This window comes from Camelina sativa, chromosome 7, assembly GCF_000633955.1.
Source record: "Camelina sativa cultivar DH55 chromosome 7, Cs, whole genome shotgun sequence".
Lineage (NCBI taxonomy): Eukaryota > Viridiplantae > Streptophyta > Magnoliopsida > Brassicales > Brassicaceae > Camelina > Camelina sativa.
Genome location: NC_025691.1, coordinates 24,351,492 through 24,373,404, shown reverse-complemented (window position 1 = coordinate 24,373,404; position 21,913 = coordinate 24,351,492). Strand labels below are relative to the sequence as shown.

General features: G+C 35.6%; 2 protein-coding genes and 1 long non-coding RNA gene across 3 annotated transcripts; 1 reads left to right on the top strand and 2 right to left on the bottom strand.

Annotated features, from left to right (window-relative positions):
- LOC104702331 lies at positions 5,049 to 5,628 on the bottom strand. Its single transcript, XR_002032569.1, has 2 exons — positions 5,498 to 5,628; positions 5,049 to 5,376 (listed from the first exon to the last, which is right to left on the bottom strand). It is a non-coding gene; the product is annotated as an uncharacterized LOC104702331 (long non-coding RNA).
- Positions 12,984 to 13,885, bottom strand: LOC104702330 (defensin-like protein 4). The gene is made up of 2 exons (XM_019227247.1): positions 13,759 to 13,885; positions 12,984 to 13,312 (listed from the first exon to the last, which is right to left on the bottom strand). Exons 1-2 carry the CDS (start codon positions 13,820 to 13,822, stop codon positions 13,134 to 13,136), a joined length of 243 nt encoding a protein of 80 aa, XP_019082792.1. The 5' UTR covers positions 13,823 to 13,885; the 3' UTR covers positions 12,984 to 13,133.
- Positions 18,393 to 21,868, top strand: LOC104704907. The gene is made up of 4 exons (XM_010420915.1): positions 18,393 to 19,425; positions 19,504 to 19,682; positions 19,788 to 19,960; positions 20,155 to 21,868. The coding sequence occupies exons 1-4, from the start codon at positions 18,393 to 18,395 to the stop codon at positions 21,866 to 21,868; spliced, it is 3,099 nt and encodes a 1,032-aa protein (XP_010419217.1).

Sequence of the window (21,913 nt, the reverse complement as noted above, 5' to 3'; positions counted from 1 at the left end):
CGACCAGAGAAATGACTATCTCAAAGGTGGAAATGACTTACAGAAAAGACAATAAAATCTGTTTTCGATGCGAAGTCTTGCTCTCTGAGTAATGTCCGGGAGTCAGAATGAGGTTTCCAATAAATGTATTGAGCTATTTATAGGTGAGTGTAGAGTTAGGGCACTCTAGGGTTTCTGCGTGAATTCCCGAAATTGCCCTCTACGGAGCTTAATAGACTTTTTCCTAAATTTGTCAGGCCGAAATCACAGTTTAAACTCTTGTTGGGCCGAGCGGCATATTAGGGCGAAGCCCATATCAAACAGAGAAGATGGAAGCAAACTTAGCCATGACTATATGATTACTTTGTTTCCGATGTATGAGTGTGAAGTGTGTAATATGGAAAGAAGCATAAGTTCAAACTTTAACTATAACGAAATGGTGGTGTGTTGGTCGTTTTCTTGTCAGCGTACAATAGTGTGTTAACCTCACAAATTAACCACATACACACCATCTTCCAGTAGAAAACTTTAACATGCATGTTGATAATAAGTCGATGGCTGTTTTTTCAACCATATTTTAGAATCTCTCTCTATCAAATGCACCATAAGAAACTGGTTAGCTTGACTGGGTCAAGAATCTCAAAATGATTAAACGGTTCAAAGCTTCGAATCAAAGTTTCAAAGGAGGTCCGTCTATTCGACCATCCTTGCCTCGAGCATCCAAGGAGGTCCATAAGTTTTTGTCAACAACAGGTTCCCAGAGTAGTCGGATTCAGCCTCCAAAATTTGTGAAAACACATCTTTCCCCCAAAAAACTCTGATGTCAGGTTTCTTTCGGAATATACGGGGTTTCAATAAGAAGGAAAAGCAGAGGGTTGTGAAAGAGTGGATCAAACAAGGGCATTTTGATTTTGGGTGTCTGATTGAAACAAAGGTTAAGGAACGACGGGCTGACCGAGTGGTGTGATCAGTTTTTGCAGATTAGTCTTTCCTCTCGAACTATGATGAACATAAGTTAGGAAGACTGTGGGTGGTCTGGATGAACAATGTTAGGGTGACTCCGGTTTATAGAACCTCCCAGCTAATCACGTGCTCTATATACATTGAAGGGATGGATGAGTTCTTCGTTTCTTTCATTTATGCTTCCAATTTCCCTTCTGAACGACAGTCTCTTTGGAATTATTTACGATACCATCAGGATTCCCCTTTGTTCAAAGACAAAGCTTGGTTGCTCTGTGGTGATTTCAATGAAATCCTAGAAGGGGATGATCACTCTTTGAATGCTTCTACTCCGTACTGCCCCTCGGGAATGCGGGATTTTCAGGATATTGCAAGATATTGTGAACTCTCGGTCATGAATTGCCATGGTCAACGTTTTACATGGTGTAATAAGATTCACGATGGAATTATTTGCAAGAAACTTGATAGAGTGCTTATCAAAAAACATTGGTTTCAGAAGTTTGTGCAGTCCTACTCTGTCTTTGAGTCGGGAGGCTGCTCTGATCACCTTCGATGTTGTTTCTATCTCTCGGCGGAGGTTCTGAAGATAAAGAAGCCTTTCAAGTTTGTTATTGCCACTACATCTCACTCGGACTACCACATAGAGTTAGAAGGACATTGGCGGAATTCTCCACCTCTGTTTCATTCTACCTCCGCAATGCATCGGTTCTCCATGCAACTAAAAGGTTTAAAGCCACATCTGCGGCTTATAGGAAAACGAATGGTGGGTGCTATTACTATTCGCACTAAGGACGCATATCGAACTTTATGCGATTTGCAGGCAAAACAATGGCTAATCCAACATCACAGGTTGTTGGTGATGAGGCAGCTACTTATGAAAATTGGCGTAGGCTTTCAGATATTGAGGAGAGCTATCTGAAACAGAAGGCGAAGCTTCATTGGCTGAAAACTGGTGATCAGAATAACAACGCTTTCCACACTGCAGCTACTCTTCAAGAGGCTAGTAATAGTATCAAGGAGATCCATTCTGATGATGGGCAAGTGGTAACTAAATAAGATCAAATTAAGAATGAGGCTGCAAAATATTTTCAAAGCTTTCTCAATCTGCAACCTACTGATTACATCCCATGGTCCTAACATGAGCTGGAGTCGGTTTTGGATTTTCGATGTGCCAAGAGTGATACGAGTTTGCTAACTCATGAAGTTTCTAAGGAGGAAATCAGACGTGTGTTATTTGCAATGCCTGGCTCAAAATCTCCGGGTCCAGATGGACTCACCGTGGAGTTTTTCAAAGCCTCCTGGGCGATTTTGGGTGACAATTTTGTGGTTGCTATTCAATCGTTCTTCCGCACTGTATTTCTTCCAAAAGGGGTTAACTCTACTATCTTGGCTCTCATTCCCAAGAAGAAGAAAGCAAGGATCATGAAAGATTACATGCCGATATCCTGCTGCAATGTTCTTTACAAGGTCATATCAAAGATTCTTGCCAATCGAGTAAAGATCATTCTACCGAAGTTCATTTCACCAAACTAATCCGCTTTTGTCAAAGACAGGCTGTTGATGGAAAATCTGCTTCTTGCAACAGAGATCATCAAGGACTACCACAAGGAAACAATCTCTCCCTGATGTGCTTTAAAGATAGACATATCTAAAGCTTTTGATTCAGTGCAATGGAGCTTCTTACTCTCCACTTTGCGAGCAATGGCTTTCCCTGAGCAGTATGTCCGCTGGATACAAACTTGCATCACAACCGCATCTTTTTCAGTCCAAGTGAATGGCGAGTTGGCTGGTTATTTTGGCAGTAAGAGAGACTTACGTCAAGGTTGCTCTCTCAACCCGTATTTTTTTGTCATTTGCATGAATGTACTCTCTCGCAAATTGGACATGGCGGCTGCGAACAGGGGATTTGGCTATCATCCAAAGTGTAAACAGTTAAAACTCACACATCTTTGTTTTGCTGATGATCTGATGGTGTTTGTCGATGGGAACAAGCAATGAGTCTCCGGTGCCCTGCAGGTTTTTGAGGATTTTGCGGTTCACTTGGGTCTGCACATTAGTATCGAAAAATCCACAATATACACGGCTGGTATTTCCTTGACACATAAAGAAGAGATTCTCCACAAATTCCCTTTTGAATATGGCTCTCTGCCTGTTCGCTATCTTTGCTTGCCCCTTCTCCCGAGAAGAATGACTGCAGGTGACTACCTCCCTCTCATTGAAAAAATACGCTCAAGAATAGCCTCGTGGACAGCTAGGATGCTTTCCTTTGCTGGCCGCTTACAGCTCATTAGCTTAGTGATACTAAGTTTAACCAATTTCTGGATATTTGCGTTTAGACTCCCCAAATCCTGCATCCAAGAGATTGATCAGTTGTGTTCTGCTTTCTTGTGGTCTGGTCCTTCCTTGAACACTAAGAAAGACAAAGTCGCTTGGTCAGAGGTTTGTCTACCAAAGAGTGAAGGAGGTTTGGGGTTAAGATCCATTGCAGAGGCTAGTAAAGTAAGTATACTCAAGCTGATTTGGTGTATTCTCTCAGCTCGTCAATCCTTATGGGTTGATTGGGTGAAGCGTTCTCTTATTAGGCAAGGTTCTTTCTGGGCGGTAAAAGAAAACACAACCTGTGGCTCTTGGATTTGGAGAAAGTTACTGAAATACAGGGACTTGGCAAAGCAGTTTTTTAAGATGGAAGTTCATAATGGTGAATCAACATCTTTCTGGTATGATAACTGGTGCTCTATAGGCTGTTTGCATGACACACTAGGTGACAGGGGATTCGTCGATCTGGGAATCTCGAAAGCGAGTACTCTGGCTGAAGTAATGGCTATGCAGAGAAGAAGAAGACATCGCCTCCCTTCCCTTACCGCAGTGGAGGCGGAGATACATAACCAAAAATTCTCTCGGTCCCATGGAGAAGACATACCTCTGTGGAAAGGGAAAAATGACTGCTACCGGAACAACTTCTCAACTAAGGAGACATGGCAACATATCCACGTTGCTCGGCCACAAATGGCTGATCACAAAGCGATCTGGTTCTCACATGCAACTCCAAAGTATGCCTTCCTTACCTGGTTGGTCGTTAAAAACAGAGTCGCGACGGGTGAAAGAATGCAACTATGGAATCTGCAGGCAAATACGAGCTGTATCCTCTGCAGTCACCCACTGGAGACGAGAGAGCATCTCTTCTTTCAGTGTTCGTACTCACAGTTGGTGTGGAAAAGATTAATCAAAAAAGCTTCTCAGGGACAAGCACACAAACCATTTCAACGAAGTTTTTGCTCTTCTTGCTGGTAATGCTCTAGAAAAAACGCACAAATTAATTCTGAGATATGCTTTCCAAACCACTATTTACACGCTTTGGAGAGAAATAAAGGGGAGACGGCACGGTGAACCCCTTTCGACGACGGAACAGCTGATCAAGTTAATAGACAAGATTATACGCAATTGTCTCAGTACGATTAACGGAGGCAATAACACTACCATTCAAGTCTGGTTTGCAACCAGATTTTATTGAATGAGTTTTTATAACCTGTTTCAAAAGTTTTTCTGAACACAAATTTTGTAAAGCGCTTATTTTTATTTTAAATATAATTTAACATTAAATTAAAAAAAAAAAAAAAAAAATTTGCTTTCTCTACACGTGTGGAGCCGATTGGTACAGAATGAGCCATGGAAGATGCATCACTTTTCGGTCAGGAAACTTACGCCCGGCGTTTACTATTGTACTAGTTTCCTTGTTATGCCTAACTTTATACCACATACTCGCACAGTCTATTAGGACGACTCAGCACACACAGCTGGTTGCATCTATTATATGTGCTTTGTTCTTTCGACACTCTGAAACAAAATATACTTTTCTTTGCTCTATAACAATTTGATGTTTTATAGAATTTTTCAAAAAGCTATACTGTTATTTGTAACTAAAATCCATTTACAATTTTTATATAAGAAAAGAAAAAATTCAGAGGCACGACTTCGACCCCTGTTATATCGCTGAACCCTCAAAATTTGACAGACTTCCGACCAAACCCCATCAGCAGAAATCAAAATCTATCCAACGCACCCAAACATTAACATCGCTGCTCTCTGCAAAGGAGAAAACATATCACNTGGGCAAGAGTATAAAATTTGCACTATTATAAGAATTCAACATAATCATAACTGGTATATGTCATAAAGCGCACTCATGGAGTGATACAGACTTAGTTTATGTGAATTAAACGCATAATATTAAGCATTAAAGTATTGTAGTCTATTAACATGGAAAGTAACAGAGACACTTGTGAACTGGGAATGCAAATTGGCAAGATCCGTGTGGTGCTTTCTCAACTCGGATGCAATGATCTTTGCACGGAAAATTACTGACACTACAAATTCCTCGTGCCGTCCCAATACTTGGCCTCTCACACAGCTTCTGTGATTCCACCATTGTTGGTGCTTCTACAGGTATTATATACCTCAAGGTTAATAATTATTACTAACTATTATCGAATAAATCTTAATAGAAAAATAAAAACTTATAACCTCATTTTGCCATGCATATGATAAGATAATTACTCACCGAGTGCAGCAAAGAAAACAAGAATAGCAAAGAGAAGAGAGAAGATGGAAGCAAACATAGCCATGACTATGATTTCTTTGTTTCCGATATATGATTGTGAAGTAAGGAAAGAAGCATAAGTTCAAACTTTAAATAGAACGAAATGGTGGTGTGTCGGTCGTTTTCTGGTCATCGTGCAATAGTATGGTAACCTTACAAATTAACCACGGACACACCATCTTCCGGTAGGAAATATTAACACGCAACTAGCTAATAATACATAAAAGATGTTGACTAGTTCATGGCTTATTTCTCAATCACATATCACGTATCGGGTTTTGCCTCTCTATCTAAAATGTAACCTAAGGAGATGCTTGGAGTTAATGCGACATTCTGGCTGATATATTTGACTTGGTCAAAAAAACTAAATTCATTTTGTTCGAAAAAATCTGATGCAATAGTTGAAAAAACGTTAAATAACTCCGATGCACGCCATGTGTAAAGTTAAAGAACCGAGATATTTAAAACCTTGTCGAGACATTGGACACATATATAGTACAATTTATGAAAGGTTTGATTACTTTTGTCTATTAGCCTCAAACTAAAATAATTAAAAGGCGATTATAGTTAAAGACTTCATGTAGAGAGAAATTCATAAGCTTTTAACAATCAAAACTCATATAATTATTAGTTATTACAAATCCAACATCAGGCCTATTTTATGTTAGATCTTTGGTATATTCACGTGGGAATGAGCAAAGACACTTGTTAACCTGGAAGACAGCGATGCAAAATCCATATCGTGCTCCCTCAAGGCTGTTGATGGAAGATCTCGACAATAATATTAATAACGGGAATTTGGGGATAAGAGCAAATCTGGTCCTTTTATTAACCTTAAAATGAAATAAGTGTTTACAGAAAATGACAAAGTACTAAACGCAGATGATATAATTTAGTTATTTGTCATTTTTTCTCTTGCCTATTTTCGGATCATGTGCACATTGGTATTTATAGTGGACCTCTAACCTTCATTCCTTTTATTCTTTCTGCAAATTACGATTTTATCCATGTTGCTAATGGTCGAATTTATAACACAAAACCCTAAAATTATATGGATTTTCTGTTTGGGCCTCATCAAATGTTAGCGGTAAAGCCTATATCCAACAAAGTCCAATGCACTTTTACTTGCAAGTTAATTATCGTTTAAATAATTCTTCTATCACGTCCCAATTGATCTCAGGCCCAGCTCATGGGACAAGAGAGGCAAAAACCAAGAGACCAACTGAAAGTTCAAAAAAAATCCTTCAATAAAGGGGATAAAAAAAAATTTAATTTGAAAAGGGTCCAAAACATTTAGTTTACCTAAGATCCAAAAAAATATTGAGACGGGACTGATTGGCCTCTGGCACAACTTCTTTGATATCATATTGCTGATATTTCTGCATATACAACTCAAGGTTGATTATAATCTTTATTTGATTTTTTTTTTTTTGAAAATTGCTGTCAAATTAATCTTAATATGCTAATTTATACTATGCATAATATATGATAAGATCAATACTCACCAAGAATAGCGAAAAAGAATAGCAACGAGGAGAAGGGCAGTGAAGAGAAGGTGATGATGGAACTGGCAGCAAACTTACCATGACTATTATACTATACTTGGACTTGAGTTAACATGAGGAAACAAGTGTATGATCAAACTCGGGTTTATAACCTTTACTACAAAAAAAAAAAAAAAAAAAAAAAAAAAAAAAAAAAAAAATTTTTCCTTATAATAATGATGGTGGGTTAGTATTTTACGACTTGTCAACAAATAATAAATGTACTAGCCCTACAAATTAAACACCGTCTTCTAAGAGACAATTTATTAAACACGCAAGTAGATAATAATAGAAAGACGAGTTGCTGAACAGTCGATAGCTGGTTTTATTCAACCACTTGTTAGGCACTTAGGCTGCAACCTAATTTGGCTCGGTCAAGAACTAATCTCATGATGATTGAATGGTTCAATGCCTCGAATATGAGCTTGAAAGAAACATGTGGACATGTAAAGGATACGAACCATGATTGCATGCATCTGGGTGCAGGCCATCCCATTGTCCATTATATTCTCTTCCAGTTCGATATCTTGGATTACCGCTTTTACCAAGGCGGATGACATCAGGGGACTACCTCCCTCTCATAGAAAAAATTCGATCGCGGATTGCCTCGTGGATAGTTAGAATGCTCTCATTTGCAGGCAGACTTCAGCTTATCGGCTCGGTTCTTTTCAGTCTAACAAATTTCTGGATATCAGCATTCAGGCTCCCTAAATCCTGCATTCAGGAGATTGATCGACTATGCTCTGTTTTACTATGGTCTGGACCTTCTTTGAACGCAAAGAAAACTAAAGTGGCTTGGTCTGATGTTTGTTTGCCAAAGCGTGAAAGAGGTTTGGGGCTAAGATCAATCGTGGAAGCAAATAAAGTGAGCATGCTTAAACTTATTTGGAGAATTTCTTCAGCCAGAGGCTCTTTATGGGTTGATTGGGTGAAGAGGTCTCTTATTCGAAGTGGTTCCTTCTGGGCAGAAAAGGATGACACAACTTGTGGCTCATGGATTTGGCGGAAACTTTTGAAATATAGGAGCCTAGCAAAGCAGTTCATTAAGATGCAGGTGCACAATGGTGAATCAACCTCTTTTTGGTTTGATAACTGGAGTTCACTGGGATGTTTACAAGATACATTTGGGGACAGGGGTTTTATCGATCTCGGAATCCCGAAGACAAGCTCTATGGCCGACGTACTGATTAGGCAGCGGAGGCGGCGACATAGGATCCCTTAATACTGTAGAGGAGGAGATACAGAAACTGCAGCTTCATCACTCTCGTGAGGTACAAGATATACCACTTTGGAAAGGAAAAAATGATTGCTACCGGAATAGCTTCTCTACAAAGGAAACTTGGTCACACATCCACGTTTCTCGACCACAACTGGCTGAATACAGAGTGATATGGTTCTCACAAGCCACTCCAAAGTATGCTTTTCTTACCTGGTTGGTTTTCAAGAACAGAGTCGTCACAGGGGAAAAAATGCAGCAATGGTCTCCTCAGGCCAACGTCAACTATATTTTCTGCAATCACCCGTTAGAGACGAGAGACCACCTTTTCTTTCAGTGTCCTTATTCACAATTGGTGTGGGAAGGGTTAGTCAAAAAGCTCCTCGCAGATAAATACACAAGTCACTAGCCAGAAGTTCTCTCTCTTCTTGCTGGTAATGCTCTTGACAAAACGTTATGATTCATCCTGGGCTATGCTTTTCAAACTACCATTTACTCACTTTGGAGAGAAAGGAACGGTAGAAAACACGGTGAACACCCACGGATGGCAGAGCAACTGATTAAGCAGATCGACAAGTACATCCATTCAAGTTTGGTTTGAAGCTAGATACTACTAAATCTGTTTTAAAGTTTTATCCGCATAAACTTTAAAAAACGTTTATTTTTCTTTTGAATATAATTTAACATTAAATTCAAAAAAAACATTAAATTCAAAAAAAAAAAAAAAAAAAATTTAAAAATCTCTGATTCGCTTGAGTCACAAGTAAAACCAGTCTATGATCTTCTTCTCTCCAACTAAAGTGGATGTGGATAGCCGTCAAGCGCCGGAAGGCTCAAGGCCAATGATGATGCTTAGTATGGAGCCAAGACTGCCAGTATTTGAATAGATGCAAGGATGCACTCGCCATCTTTTTTTATATAATTCAAGCAGAACTTTACGTATAAGTTATAACAATTCAAAATTAACTCCAGGTTCATTGTTATTACAAAGTATTTAATTGAATTTGTAACTATAAATGTAGGGGGGTGTATTGAACTGAGGATTTTAGGAGATTAGCTGAAATTTTAATATTTCAGAATTTTAGGAGATTTGGGTGTACTTTTAAGAAATTTGATTAGAATTTATAGAATTTTGAGATTTGGATTTTGGAATTTGGTGAGATTTAATTATTGAATTTTATTTTAGAATATAAAATTAAAAGAACAACTTGATTCAACGTAATGTGAAGAAGCTTGATCTCTTGTTTCAGTTGTCGGCTCCTTCAACTGATTCTTCCACAAGAAGATGATGATAAAGCTCATCTGTCCATGTATTTGATTCTTGGTTGTGTTGTTTAACGTGTTAAACAAGATCCAACAAGAACAAGATCAAGTTGTTGGCAAAGTCAATACCATTAAACAATCACATTTACTGAAACTTCACTCACACTTCCGTTCATGCACTGTGACTAACTTTAATACATATTGGCTTAAAAAAAGTAAAATACTTTCATAAAGATCATAGCTTTTGTCTCTTTGGAACCAACTATAACGTTTTCCAAGCTTCTTCAAAGCCCAACAAAAACAATTACTTCACATCAACAAATTAGACACCACTAAAAGGTACATGGTTCATAAACAATTTCATCGTCCAAAAGATTTGAGGTTTGACAAAAAAGGCAGTCACCAATTAGACTTTAGGGTTGTTCACTTGTAAGGTATTTGATAGTGAGCACACCAGAAGCTACATATGCAGTTAGGCTAGGAGCTACATATGCAGCTGGGCAATAAATGAAGGATAAGTGGGTGTGTTGTGTAAAGTATGGCGAGGGTAACAAACTCTTATCTCACATAACTATTTGCGTTTCTATTCTGATTTCATCAACACAATTCTATACGAATGATGCAATCTGTTTTCTCGAAGATTCCTTTTTAACTAAAAAAACTGGAAAATAACATTAGAAACAAAAGCAAATAGAGACTTTCGATCAAGTTTTTTTTTTTGGGTTTTTTGATATAAAAAAAACAGAGTTTGCAAAATCAAAAGTACCTAAAGAAATAGAGTTTGCAAGTGAAATTGAGCCCTAGTGTGAACGGATCAGCAGATCTGCTCCGCCATGAAAGGAGGACATAAAACAGTTGAGCTTTTGAAAGTAAAAAATATCAAGAATCCTTCACTGAGCTCCTGAAAGTAAAAAAAAATTGAATCCAACTTTCAATTATCTTGAAGCTAATATAGGATTTAGGGGATGATAAAAGAAAAGGGGAAATTATCGCCCGAGAGAAATAGATGGAGAAGTTTGAGATTTTTCCAGAAAGAGAGAGAGTTGAAAATAAAAATTGCAACGACTGTCGAAAAAATCTGTTTAACAAATATTTTAAAATTTCACCTTTAAAGGTGTGATTTTGTAAGACATATTTTTGAACTAAAAATGTTAGAAAATTTCCCTAGAATCCCATTCAGTAGATTTTTTTATTAAAAGTGATGATTTTTTGAATAACAGTATATTTAAAGTGAGATATATAAATTACTGATTGAATAACAAGATATTGTAAATTATTTTTATAAATTTCACATTCAATAACACAAAATTTCAAATGATTTTTAAAAATCACCTATTAAATAACTGAGGATTTAAGAATACCCCAAAATCTATTAAAATCGTCAATTCAATACACCTCTCCTAGTTATGTAGATAATCTCTCCGAATATAAAATCTAATTTTAATGATTTTAGTTCAATATGGCTTGAATCAAATATGTAATACAATAAAAGAAAGTCTAATATTGAAATTTGTATTTTCATCCGGCATACAAAAGCAATTGCTAAGTTTCTATAAATTTAATAATAAATAATTATATCGATGCCAGTGTTCAAGAAAGCGCTAGGCGGAATCTGGGCGGTGACCCAACGCCTAGCGCCTAGAACGCTTAGTCGGGGCCTAGACGGTTTTTAAGCGGTTTAAGCGTTTACAACATAAAATATTATATATATATAATTATATTAAAATATATGTTATAAAAATAAATTTATAAATTATAAACAATGGTAAGAAAAATACATTTATTTAAGTTATACTAACAACATATAAATGTTTATAATTACGTATATAGATATAAAACATAATAATTTAATTATATGTAATTTAAAAATAAAAAATAAATATTAAAATAAAATGTATGTAATTTTAAGCGGGTTAGGCGGTCATTTAGACGTCTGTTGAGCGTCTAGCGTCTAGACGGCGCTTAGACGGCCGCCTAGTCCGCTTTCTTGAACACTGATCGACGCTAATTCCATTATTTTCCTCATAAATTATGAGTCCTAATATTAGTTAGTCTGTCCGATTCCTCCTCTGCATGTTTGTTACCATTATGACACTTGCATGTCATGAAAAAATATTGGAAATTAATAGTTGTACGCTATGAGGTAATTTTATTTTAAAAGTATATTCGATGTCAAAGATTCTTTTAAAGAATTATGTACTCACAAGTCACATTTATATGCATATACAAAATAAAATAAAATAAAGTTTAGAAAGAAAAAATCGTTGTCCTTTTCGAATTTTCCAGTTGTACTTAAGAAAAAGAAAATATGAACCAAACAATATCGTAAAATAAGCAACATGATCGGTCATATATAGAAATGACACATACTTATTTTGATTAAAATATGTTTTTCCTCTTTTCTTGAAAGAGAAAAAAAAAATCGTTATTTTATGTAACATTGATTAACATGCATGGAAGTAGAAATACACATGTGATATGAGAAGATATATATATACTTGTATTCTAGTAGTAACATGGAAACAAGTTCAAGATCCTTGTAGTGCTCCCTCAAAATTAATGTACTGTCTCTGGCATGTATTATAGCTTCCACAAACTCATGACCACGTCCCACTATTGTTCCTCCGATACACAAATTTTGTGTTTCCACCATTTGTGGTGCTTCTATATGTATAAATGGTTATTATTCAAGGTATCAGAATAAACTAATGAAAAGGAAACTTTAAACACATATTTACTTCCATGGATATAATAAATCATGGTTTGTAGATGATTGGTTCTTCTCCACCTATTTATGCTTGGAACGCTGCTTGATCTATCTAGTGTAACCTAAACGACTGGTTTGGCTTAGCTAGTGCTACATTAATTGTCCAGTTGGGTAGACTCAAGAAGAATAAAATCTTCATTAAGTCATAGTTACAAAGTCGTGGTGATTTGTGAAAGATTTGCAACCTTTTTTGTATGAGTATAGAGATAGAAGAGGAAATTAGGACTTCAGTATACTTTAATGAATTCTGCTGTAACTCAATCGGTGTACCACTCTTAAGGAAAATATTTTTCTAGGTCTCAAATTCCAATATCTAATCATGGGTTTCATCAACCAATTTACTACAGAACCAAATTTATAAATGATGAGTTTTTTTTTGTTCATAGCATCCGTCTTTTCACCGGCCAATTCATAGTCTTGTCGGAGATCATGATATATATATTTCTGTCCATTCTGAATAGTAAGACAACAATTCGCTCCTGAATGCATGCACCATCACTTTTCCTTTTTTGTTTCTAGAATTGATTAGCCAAGTAAGTCACTTTCTTTTTAATATGTTATGATGTTATGTATACTTCTAGGCTGGATGCTTTCTATTGTCCCAATAAGGATGTGTTCGAAGCAAATACAAATGGACAAGAACAAGAAGAACAGTTCTGATACGTAAAAGTTTATATTATTATAAGAAACGATAGAAGTCTACATAGTAACAATACCAGGACACATGTCATTAAGTCACTCATAGAGTGGCAGAGACTTATTTATGTAAAATACACACACACTTATGAACCATGGAGTTTTAGTAGCTTAACATGGGAAGTAACAGATACATCTGTGATATGGGAAGACATAGTTGCAAGAACCATGACGTGCTCCTTCAAGATTAATGCACTGATTCTTGCATGCATTATTGTTTCCACAAACTCCTGACCATGTCCCACTATTCTTTTTGCACAACTTTTGAGCTTCCACCTTTGTTGGTCCTTCTATATATATATATATATATATATATATATATATATATATATATATATATATATATATATATATATATATATATATATATATATATATATATATATATATATATATATATATATATATATATATATATATATATATATATATATATATATATATATATATATATATATATATATATATATATATATATATATATATATATATATATATATATATATATATATATATATATATATATATATATATATATATATATATATATATATATATATATATATATATATATATATATATATATATATATATATATATATATATATATATATATATATATATATATATATATATATATATATATTCGTATATAATCATTATCAAACAAAATTTTAAACGGGAAAAACAAATTGATAACTTATTTTACCATGTATATGATTAGATCATTACTCACCAAGAGAAGCAAAGAGGACAAGAGCAACGAAGAGAAGGGCGATGATGGGAGAAAACTTAGCCATGATGATTATTGATTACTACTTTGTTTTCAAATTTCGATGTATGTGTATTGTGAGAAAATAAGTATCAACTTCTATTTATAGTGAGTTCAGTCTTTTACTTTTCGTCTTTCTAAATTGTGTAACACCTCACAAATGAATCACATATTGTCTTCTAGTAAACAATAAAAGATAAGATGTTTGACTAGTTTAGAGTTGATGGCTGTTTTCTCAACCACATATATATGATTGTGCCTCTCTATCTAATGTAACCTAAACAGATCCTTCGGGTTCGAGTCAGTGCTACACTGTTCACATGGGTGGCTGGTTAATATATTTGACTTGGTTGGTCTTGGTCATGAAGATTAAACTCTATATTTCGAACGAGAGTTGGAAAAGAACCTATGCATGCCATGTTAAATGCTCGTCACATTCTTGACGTTTCCATTTTCGACTTACTTAACTCTCTTATGCTTGATTCACAAGAACAAAACAGTACCCTCGATACTAAGAGATGTCCCCGGTCTATCGTCTGTACAAGTTGTTGCTAAGATTCTTTAACATGTCCTTTTTTGGGTCTTAATCCAAATTTTGATCGATTTCCTGTATAATAAAACGGAAGTACACAACATTGTTTTGTAAACTATATAATTTTAATAAGTTGGTTACAAATAGGTTATAGATTAAGTTTTATATTATTTGTATAGTCTGGATTTATTGTTTCCAAAAATCTTAAAAACAATATTCTAAAGAATCATTTGATATCATCTAACTTACCATATTAATTTTCTTTATTAAACTATTCATCAAATAAAATCCTTTGATATCTAACTTAACATATTAATTTGTTAATTATTATTATACTTCACTTCTCATTTTTATATATGAGTCTATTTTGTGAAACAAATAAATTCTCATATTATTTATTATAATTAAAAAATAGTTTTATTTCCGGATATACCATAAGTTGAATTTTTAAAAACAAATATAAATGATTCAATCTATAAAATATTCAATTTTTATTAATATTATTCTTTAAAAATAATATCTATTGAATTAAAATTTTTACTGAGTAACAGGTCAAAATTTGAATATTTAAATTCAATTTCATACTTTTTGTTGAATTTTATAATTTTATATAATATAATAAACTTTAAATAATTTATTTTGAAATATTTTTAAAATATTGAAACTTGATATTAAAGTTAGAAACTATAAACACTCTAAATTGGTTTGTTATAGCAATGTCAATAATATGTCACTATAATATGAAAGAATTTCAAAAAACCAAGTATATTAAAACAAAAAGTATAACAATATATTAAATTACTCATAATATAATAACTCACTTTTTAAAAACCAAATTCACAAAATTATGTCTTATAATGACATTCAAGTCATGAGGTAGAATATACATTGTTGAAATAACTTCACGTACATAAACTAATACAACATATTAAAATTTTATTTTAAAATAGAAAATATACAAAATTTTGTATAAAATAAAATTTAACCAGTATTATAGCACGGATACTTATCTAGAATCATTAACAATATAAAACTTACAAAATAAGTATCTTTTCAAGTCATCATATTTAGCATATGATTTTATTACATAATATTTTATCAAAAAAAACTTTTCAAAATAATCACATAAATTATATTTTATAAAAAAATTACAATGTAAATAAAATGAATTTCAACCCGTGCTAATCTAGTTACATTGTTATTTGGTCATCATAACATTAAAATTTTTGATATTTGATCACTTTTTATTCAGTCTAAAGTTTTATAAGAGAAATAACGCATAATTAAATTATATTATCTTATTGCATGTTACCAATTTTTATTTTTATTATATAAATAAATAGTTACCAAGCCTTTGCTGCAATGCAAGTTTGTAGTGAATTTAGCTAAACATTATTTCAGTCGGGCAAAACTGCCTTAAACTATAACGTTTGGCTACTATTTTGTCACATTTATTAATTTAGTAACATAGGAAGGAAGAGAGACACTAGTTGATTGGGGAAGGCCTGCAGCGTTGATATTTCCTGACCATGTCCTAATTGGCACTTGGCCTCTTGCACAACTTGTGCGGCTGCGCTTCCACCATATAGTTGATGTTTTTTCNTTTTTTTTTGGCTCAACATCAACTATTCATTATCCAAAATATTACAACCAAATCAAAGAAACATAAATTTTCCTCTATAGAATTGGACCAAATGCAATGAGTCGATCTAGTATCATCCTGAATCATTAGGCGGATCCAACGCTACCTAACCGAGAATCATTGCATTTTTTAACCACAACGAGATAAATAACACACCACAACGAGATAAATAACACACCACAACTCAATGTGAAATCATCTCTTAAACCACCTAAATAAACCCTATGACACGAAAACAACTACCAAACACAGAAAAAATCCAAATCCTATACTGAAGAACAGATCAAATCCAAGCTATTAGAACCTTCTGATTTGCAAGTAGAACTTGTCTCAATAGCATCAACACCCAGAAGCACAATATCAGAAGACGTCCTAAGCAAAAAACTGACAGAACGTCCGACTGACCCGACCAAAAGACGTAAAGCAAAACTAGCATGAACAGAGGTTTCTCCGAACTAACCACTTAACAACCAGAATGCTAATCACCTAAGGATAAGAAATTGGAGCACTGATTAGCATAGCTTCACCTCACAGTGCATTTCCGGATTGACCCATTGCTCTTGCCTTGTTGCCCCGATTCTTGGCCGGACTGGAACCAGAAGGTGGATGAAGCTCTCGAGAAACACCGGCTTTGAGGAAGTCCTCAAATCTCAGCCACTGACGCACAAGGAGAACTCGCCAACAACCGGTAAAAAACTAAACCCCAACTCCACCATTAAACTCCGGTCAGCTAGGTCCTCCGGCAGAGGGTTAGAGAAGCAGGAGGTCGCGACCCAACAAACCTAGATCTGATTCCTTGAAATTGCAGAGAAGGCCGCCCAGAGCTGCTTCGATCCACCACCATTCTCCCGGAGAGGAAAGCGAGCCGAGATCTCACTCCGTCTTGTCAGCCGCCGCATCAGCACGACGCAGCCGCCAGCAGATGAACCTTCCTCAGCATGACCAGAGAGATAGAGATTGAGTTTCCACTACTACAACTGGAAAGAAAAAGAAGAAAAACAGAGAAACAGAGCCCTCTCACACCGCCGGCGAAGCCCCGAGCAGCGGAGAGGCAAACGAAACTCAGGCGGCACGGGCTCGTAAAGCTAGGGTTTTTGAGAGAGACTCGCCATTATATAGTTGATGTTTTTGCATATATAATTCAAAGGTTGATTATTATAATTATTATTAAATTATTATTTTATTTTTTTTGAATAAAATGTAGAATTTATTCGAAAAAATACGTTTTTACATCAGATGCAACGTAGAGTTGAAATAGAATTTGAGGGAAACTATTACTTTAATTTACAAAAAAAAAAAAAAGATAGGGGAGTCTCTCTTCAGCGTGAGGCTAACCATCTCTCCATATAGCTATTGAAGTTCCATGTGGTTGCCATATAAATCTTAATTATTATTAAATTACTGTCATATAATCTTAATTATTATTAAATTACTGTCATATAAATCTTAATTTGCCATTTTATCATTCATATGATGATTAGATCATTATAACCAAGAGTAGCAAAGACACCCAAGAGCAGCGAAAAGAAGGGTGGTGATGGGAAAAAAAATTTAGCCATGATCACTACTACTACGTTGTTTTCAGTGCATAGTGTGTGAGGAAACAAGCCTGATATCAAACTCTGTTTATAATGAAATGGTGGTTAGTAATTAACTTGTCAACGTATAATAATGTGTTATAACCCCACAGAGTAAACATATACCGTCTTCTAGTAGACAATGTTAACACGCAAGTAGCTAATTATAGATGATAAGATGGTGACAATTCAAAGTTGATGATGGTCAAGATCTTAAAGGCTGCCCTCTCTAGCTAATGTTAACCTAGCTAAGCTGCTGGTTAAATATGACTTGGTCAAGAATTATCAGATTACACGAAGAAACACAAGCTGCTTGACGCCGTTACAGAGCTGTTGCAGGGACTAAATGCAGAGTGTTACATAGGATTCTGTTAGACGTTAGTTTGTAACGTTACCGTTAATTATCTAGCTTATATAAACTCTTGTATAGTCTTTTGTTAATCTAATGAGAAAATCATAATCTTTTGATAAATCTAATATGGTATCAGAGCATTAAATTTTTTTTCTCATTCAAAGTTTGTTACAAAGTTTCTCGAGAAAATCTCATTTTCCGGAAGAAAAAAAAATTTCAAAACCTGATCTCTCTTTGCTCATTTCACTTAAGCTTGTAGTGTTAACCTTATCGTTGTCGATCATCATCGTCATGGCGAAGAAATGAACCAAGCAACTCAGGAATCGAGCAATTTCTCAGGATTCTGGTGAAGATTCACCGATTGTTCATCGCTCTGCTTCTCGCATCGAGCAATCAGCTCCAGTCAACACTTCCGTGACTCGTCTTTCTCCAGATTCCAATTCGATCGACAGCCATCACAATCCATATTACTTACAATCTGGAGATCATCCCGGTATGTCGATCGTAACCGAGATTCTTACTGGAGATAACTATAATACATGGATAATCACTATGAGAACTAGTCTAGAAGCAAAGAATAAGATTAGTTTCGTTGATGGATCTCTTCCTCGACCTCATGAATCTGATCCTTTGCACAAAATCTGGATTCGTTGCAATAGTATGGTGAAGGCTTGGATGCTGAATGTAGTCTCTAAACATATCTATGATAGCATTCTCTATTTTCAAGATGCTGCTGGAATTTGGGAAGATCTTCATAGACGGTTTCATAAGAGTAATCTCCCTCAGATCTATAACCTTGAGCAAGAGATAAGCTCTTTGCGTCAGGGAAATATGTCATTATCTGAATATTACACCAAGAAGGTTACTCTCTGGGAGCGTTTGGCTTGTACTAAGAATCTGATGGAAAATGGTGGATGTCGGTGCTCACAAGTTATGAAGCTATTAGATGATTATGAGACCACACGCATCACTCAGTTTCTTATGGGACTCAATGATGATTTCACTAATATCAGAGGACAAATATTGAATATGAAGCCACGGCCTAGTCTTTCTGATATGTACAACATGTTGGAGTCTGATGAGTCTCAACGGCAACGTATCAGTACAAAGCCTAACCCGTCTGCTTTCCAAGTCAAAGCACAAGTGAATGCATATCAACCAAAGGGATTTCAGAAACCTCAAACCACTTGTGCACATTGTGGTTTAAACGGACACACTATTGATGTCTGCTACAAAATTCATGGATTTCCTCCGGGTTGGAAACCAAAGAATCAGAGACAGAACTCTAATCAAAGGTTTAATGCACCAGCGGCAGCCAATCTTGCTCTTACTGAATCTGGATCAGAATATGACAGGGAAAAAGCACTCAGTCCTGAACAGTTACAGTACTTGGTATCTTATCTCAACTCAAAGCTGCAGCCTCAACAATCTGCAGGACATGCTCATACTAACTCCTCGACTGCAACTATTACTGAGATAACTTCTCCTGGTTCTTCGGGTCTGAATCCTATGGCTTGCCAAATGACTGGTACATTCTTTCCTTCCATATTCTGCACATTGTCTACAGAGAATCAATCATATTTTTATTCTTTGTCTGACAATATAGAAAAAATGAATTCTTGGGTTATTGACACTGGTGCTACACATCATGTCACCCATGATAAGAACCTGTTTCAGCATATGACACCTATTCAAGATACAACAGTAAAACTTGCTAATGGTGTTGGTGTAAGAATACAGGGTTTAGGAAATATAAGACTCAACGATAAGCTTTTGCTTACTGATGTTTTATATATCCCTCAATTCAAGTTTCATCTACTAAGTGCGAGTTCATTGACTGCAGAAATAAAATGTGGGTTGTGGTTTGACTCTTATGGCTGTGAAATTCAGGATCTTACAAAGGGGTTGATGATTGGCAGAGGTAGATTACACAACAAGCTATACTTCTTGGATTTGCAGTTTCAACCATCAGATCAAGCTATTCCTACATTCTGCGTCTCAGTAAAGTCGGACTTCCATACTTGGCATCAAAGATTGGGTCATCCTTCTACTCAAAAGCTCAAGTCTATTTCAGAATCCTTATCTGTTTCATTCCCAAAAGAGAATAATACAGAACTTTTTCATTGCAAAGTGTGTCATCTGGCCAAACAGAAACACTTGCCTTTTGTAGCTCGGAATAATAAGCTGATAAAGCTTATGATTTGATTCATATTGACACTTGGGGACCTTTTGGTGTGCCTTCTTATGATGGATATAGATATTTTTTGACTATTGTGGATGATCATTCTCGGGCAACATGGGTGTATCTGCTCAGAAATAAATCAGAAGCTATCACAGTATTACCTGGTTTTGTTTCAATGGTTGAAACACAATTTGATACAAAGATCAAGGCAGTGCGCTCAGATAATGCTCCGGAGTTCAATTTCACAAAGTTCTACAGAGAAAAAGGGATAGTATCTTACCACTCTTGTCCAGAGACTCCCCAACAAAACTCTGTAGTAGAGAGGAAACACCAACATCTTCTCAACGTTGCAAGGTCTCTAATGTTTCAATCTCATATACCTCTTGAATACTGGAGTGAATGCATCATGACTGCAGTTTTTCTGATAAACAGATTACCTACAGAACAATTGTCTAATAAGTCTCCTTTTGAGATTTTAATGCAGAAACCACCAGAGTATGATGCTTTGAGAACATTTGGATGTTTGGCTTATGCTTCTACTTCGCCACAACAGAGACACAAGTTTGCTCCAAGAGCAAGAGCTTCTATTTTTCTGGGATATCCTACTGACATTAAGGGTTACAAACTTCTGGATATTGAAACTCATGATGTCTTCGTATCAAGACATGTCATTTTTCATGAAGAGTTATTTCCTCTGGCAATTGGAGACATGAAACAGCAAATTCAGGATTTGTTTCCTTCCGTGTCTGATTTTGGTAATGGTTTAGCAGTGGATAAAGGTTCTGTTATCATTCCCAAGGCACATAAGGTTACTGAGCTACAAGACAGTGTTGAGGATGTTTCTGCGGTAGAAGATTCTGCGTCCATCACTCACATGTCTAAGCCAAATCCGGAGAATGCAGTTGCTGTAGAAGATTCAGTTACTGTTAATGCTGATATGTCTTCAGATAACGATGAATTAACCGAAATGGTTATTGATTTTCCAAGGAAAACGAAACAACCTGCGTATCTGCAGGATTATCATTGTTATCATGTTAGCACAGATATACTCTACCCTTTGTGTCACTATTTGTCATATGACAAATTATCTGGACCTTATCATTTCTTCTTAACCGCTATCTCAAGGGAATTTGAACCCACAACCTATTCAGAAGCTATGAAGCATATTGTTTGGACAAATGCAATGGGAGAAGAGATTACAGCATTGGAAGCTACTAACACTTGGTCGATATGCTCTCTTCCTGCTGGTAAACATGTTATTGGCTGCAAATGGGTTTATAAGGTCAAATATCATTCTGATGGCACTCTAGAACGACATAAAGCTCGATTGGTGGCTAAAGGATACACTCAAAAAGAAGGTCTTGATTATGTTGATACATATTCACCTGTGGCTAAGTTGACTTCAGTAAAAATGCTTCTTGGTGCTGCTGCAAAGTTGGGTTGGTCTTTATCTCAGCTGGATATTTCTAATGCCTTCTTGAATGGAGATTTAGATGAAGAAATTTACATGAGATTACCACCTGGATATGCCTCTAGTAAGGGGGACTCTTTACCACCCAATGCAGTTTGTAAACTCAACAAGTCACTTTACGGACTTAAACAAGCTTCAAGGCAGTGGTATTTGAAATTTGCAGAGACGCTGCAGAGTTTAGGATTTCTGAAAAATCACTCTGATCATACTTTATTCACAAAAGTTACAGGTTCTATTCTACTGATAGTTCTTGTTTATGTGGATGATATTATTATCTCTAGCAACAATGATACTGCTGCTGATGAACTCAAGACATAGTTGAAATCTCATTTCAAGTTGCGGGACTTGGGAGCAGCAAAATAT

Coding starts and splice junctions, on each gene's coding strand:
- LOC104702330 (XM_019227247.1), bottom strand. CDS start 13,822: ATGGCTAAGTTTTCTCCCATCATCGCCCTTCTCTTCGTTGCTCTTGTC. Junction 13,313..13,758: donor TGTCCTCTTTGCTTCTCTTG/GTGAGTAATGAT, acceptor ATATATATATAG/AAGGACCAACAAAGGTGGAA.
- LOC104704907 (XM_010420915.1), top strand. CDS start 18,393: ATGTCGATCGTAACCGAGATTCTTACTGGAGATAACTATAATACATGG. Junction 19,426..19,503: donor TATGGCTTGCCAAATGACTG/GTACATTCTTTC, acceptor CTGACAATATAG/AAAAAATGAATTCTTGGGTT. Junction 19,961..20,154: donor CCTTCTACTCAAAAGCTCAA/GTCTATTTCAGA, acceptor TGATGGATATAG/ATATTTTTTGACTATTGTGG.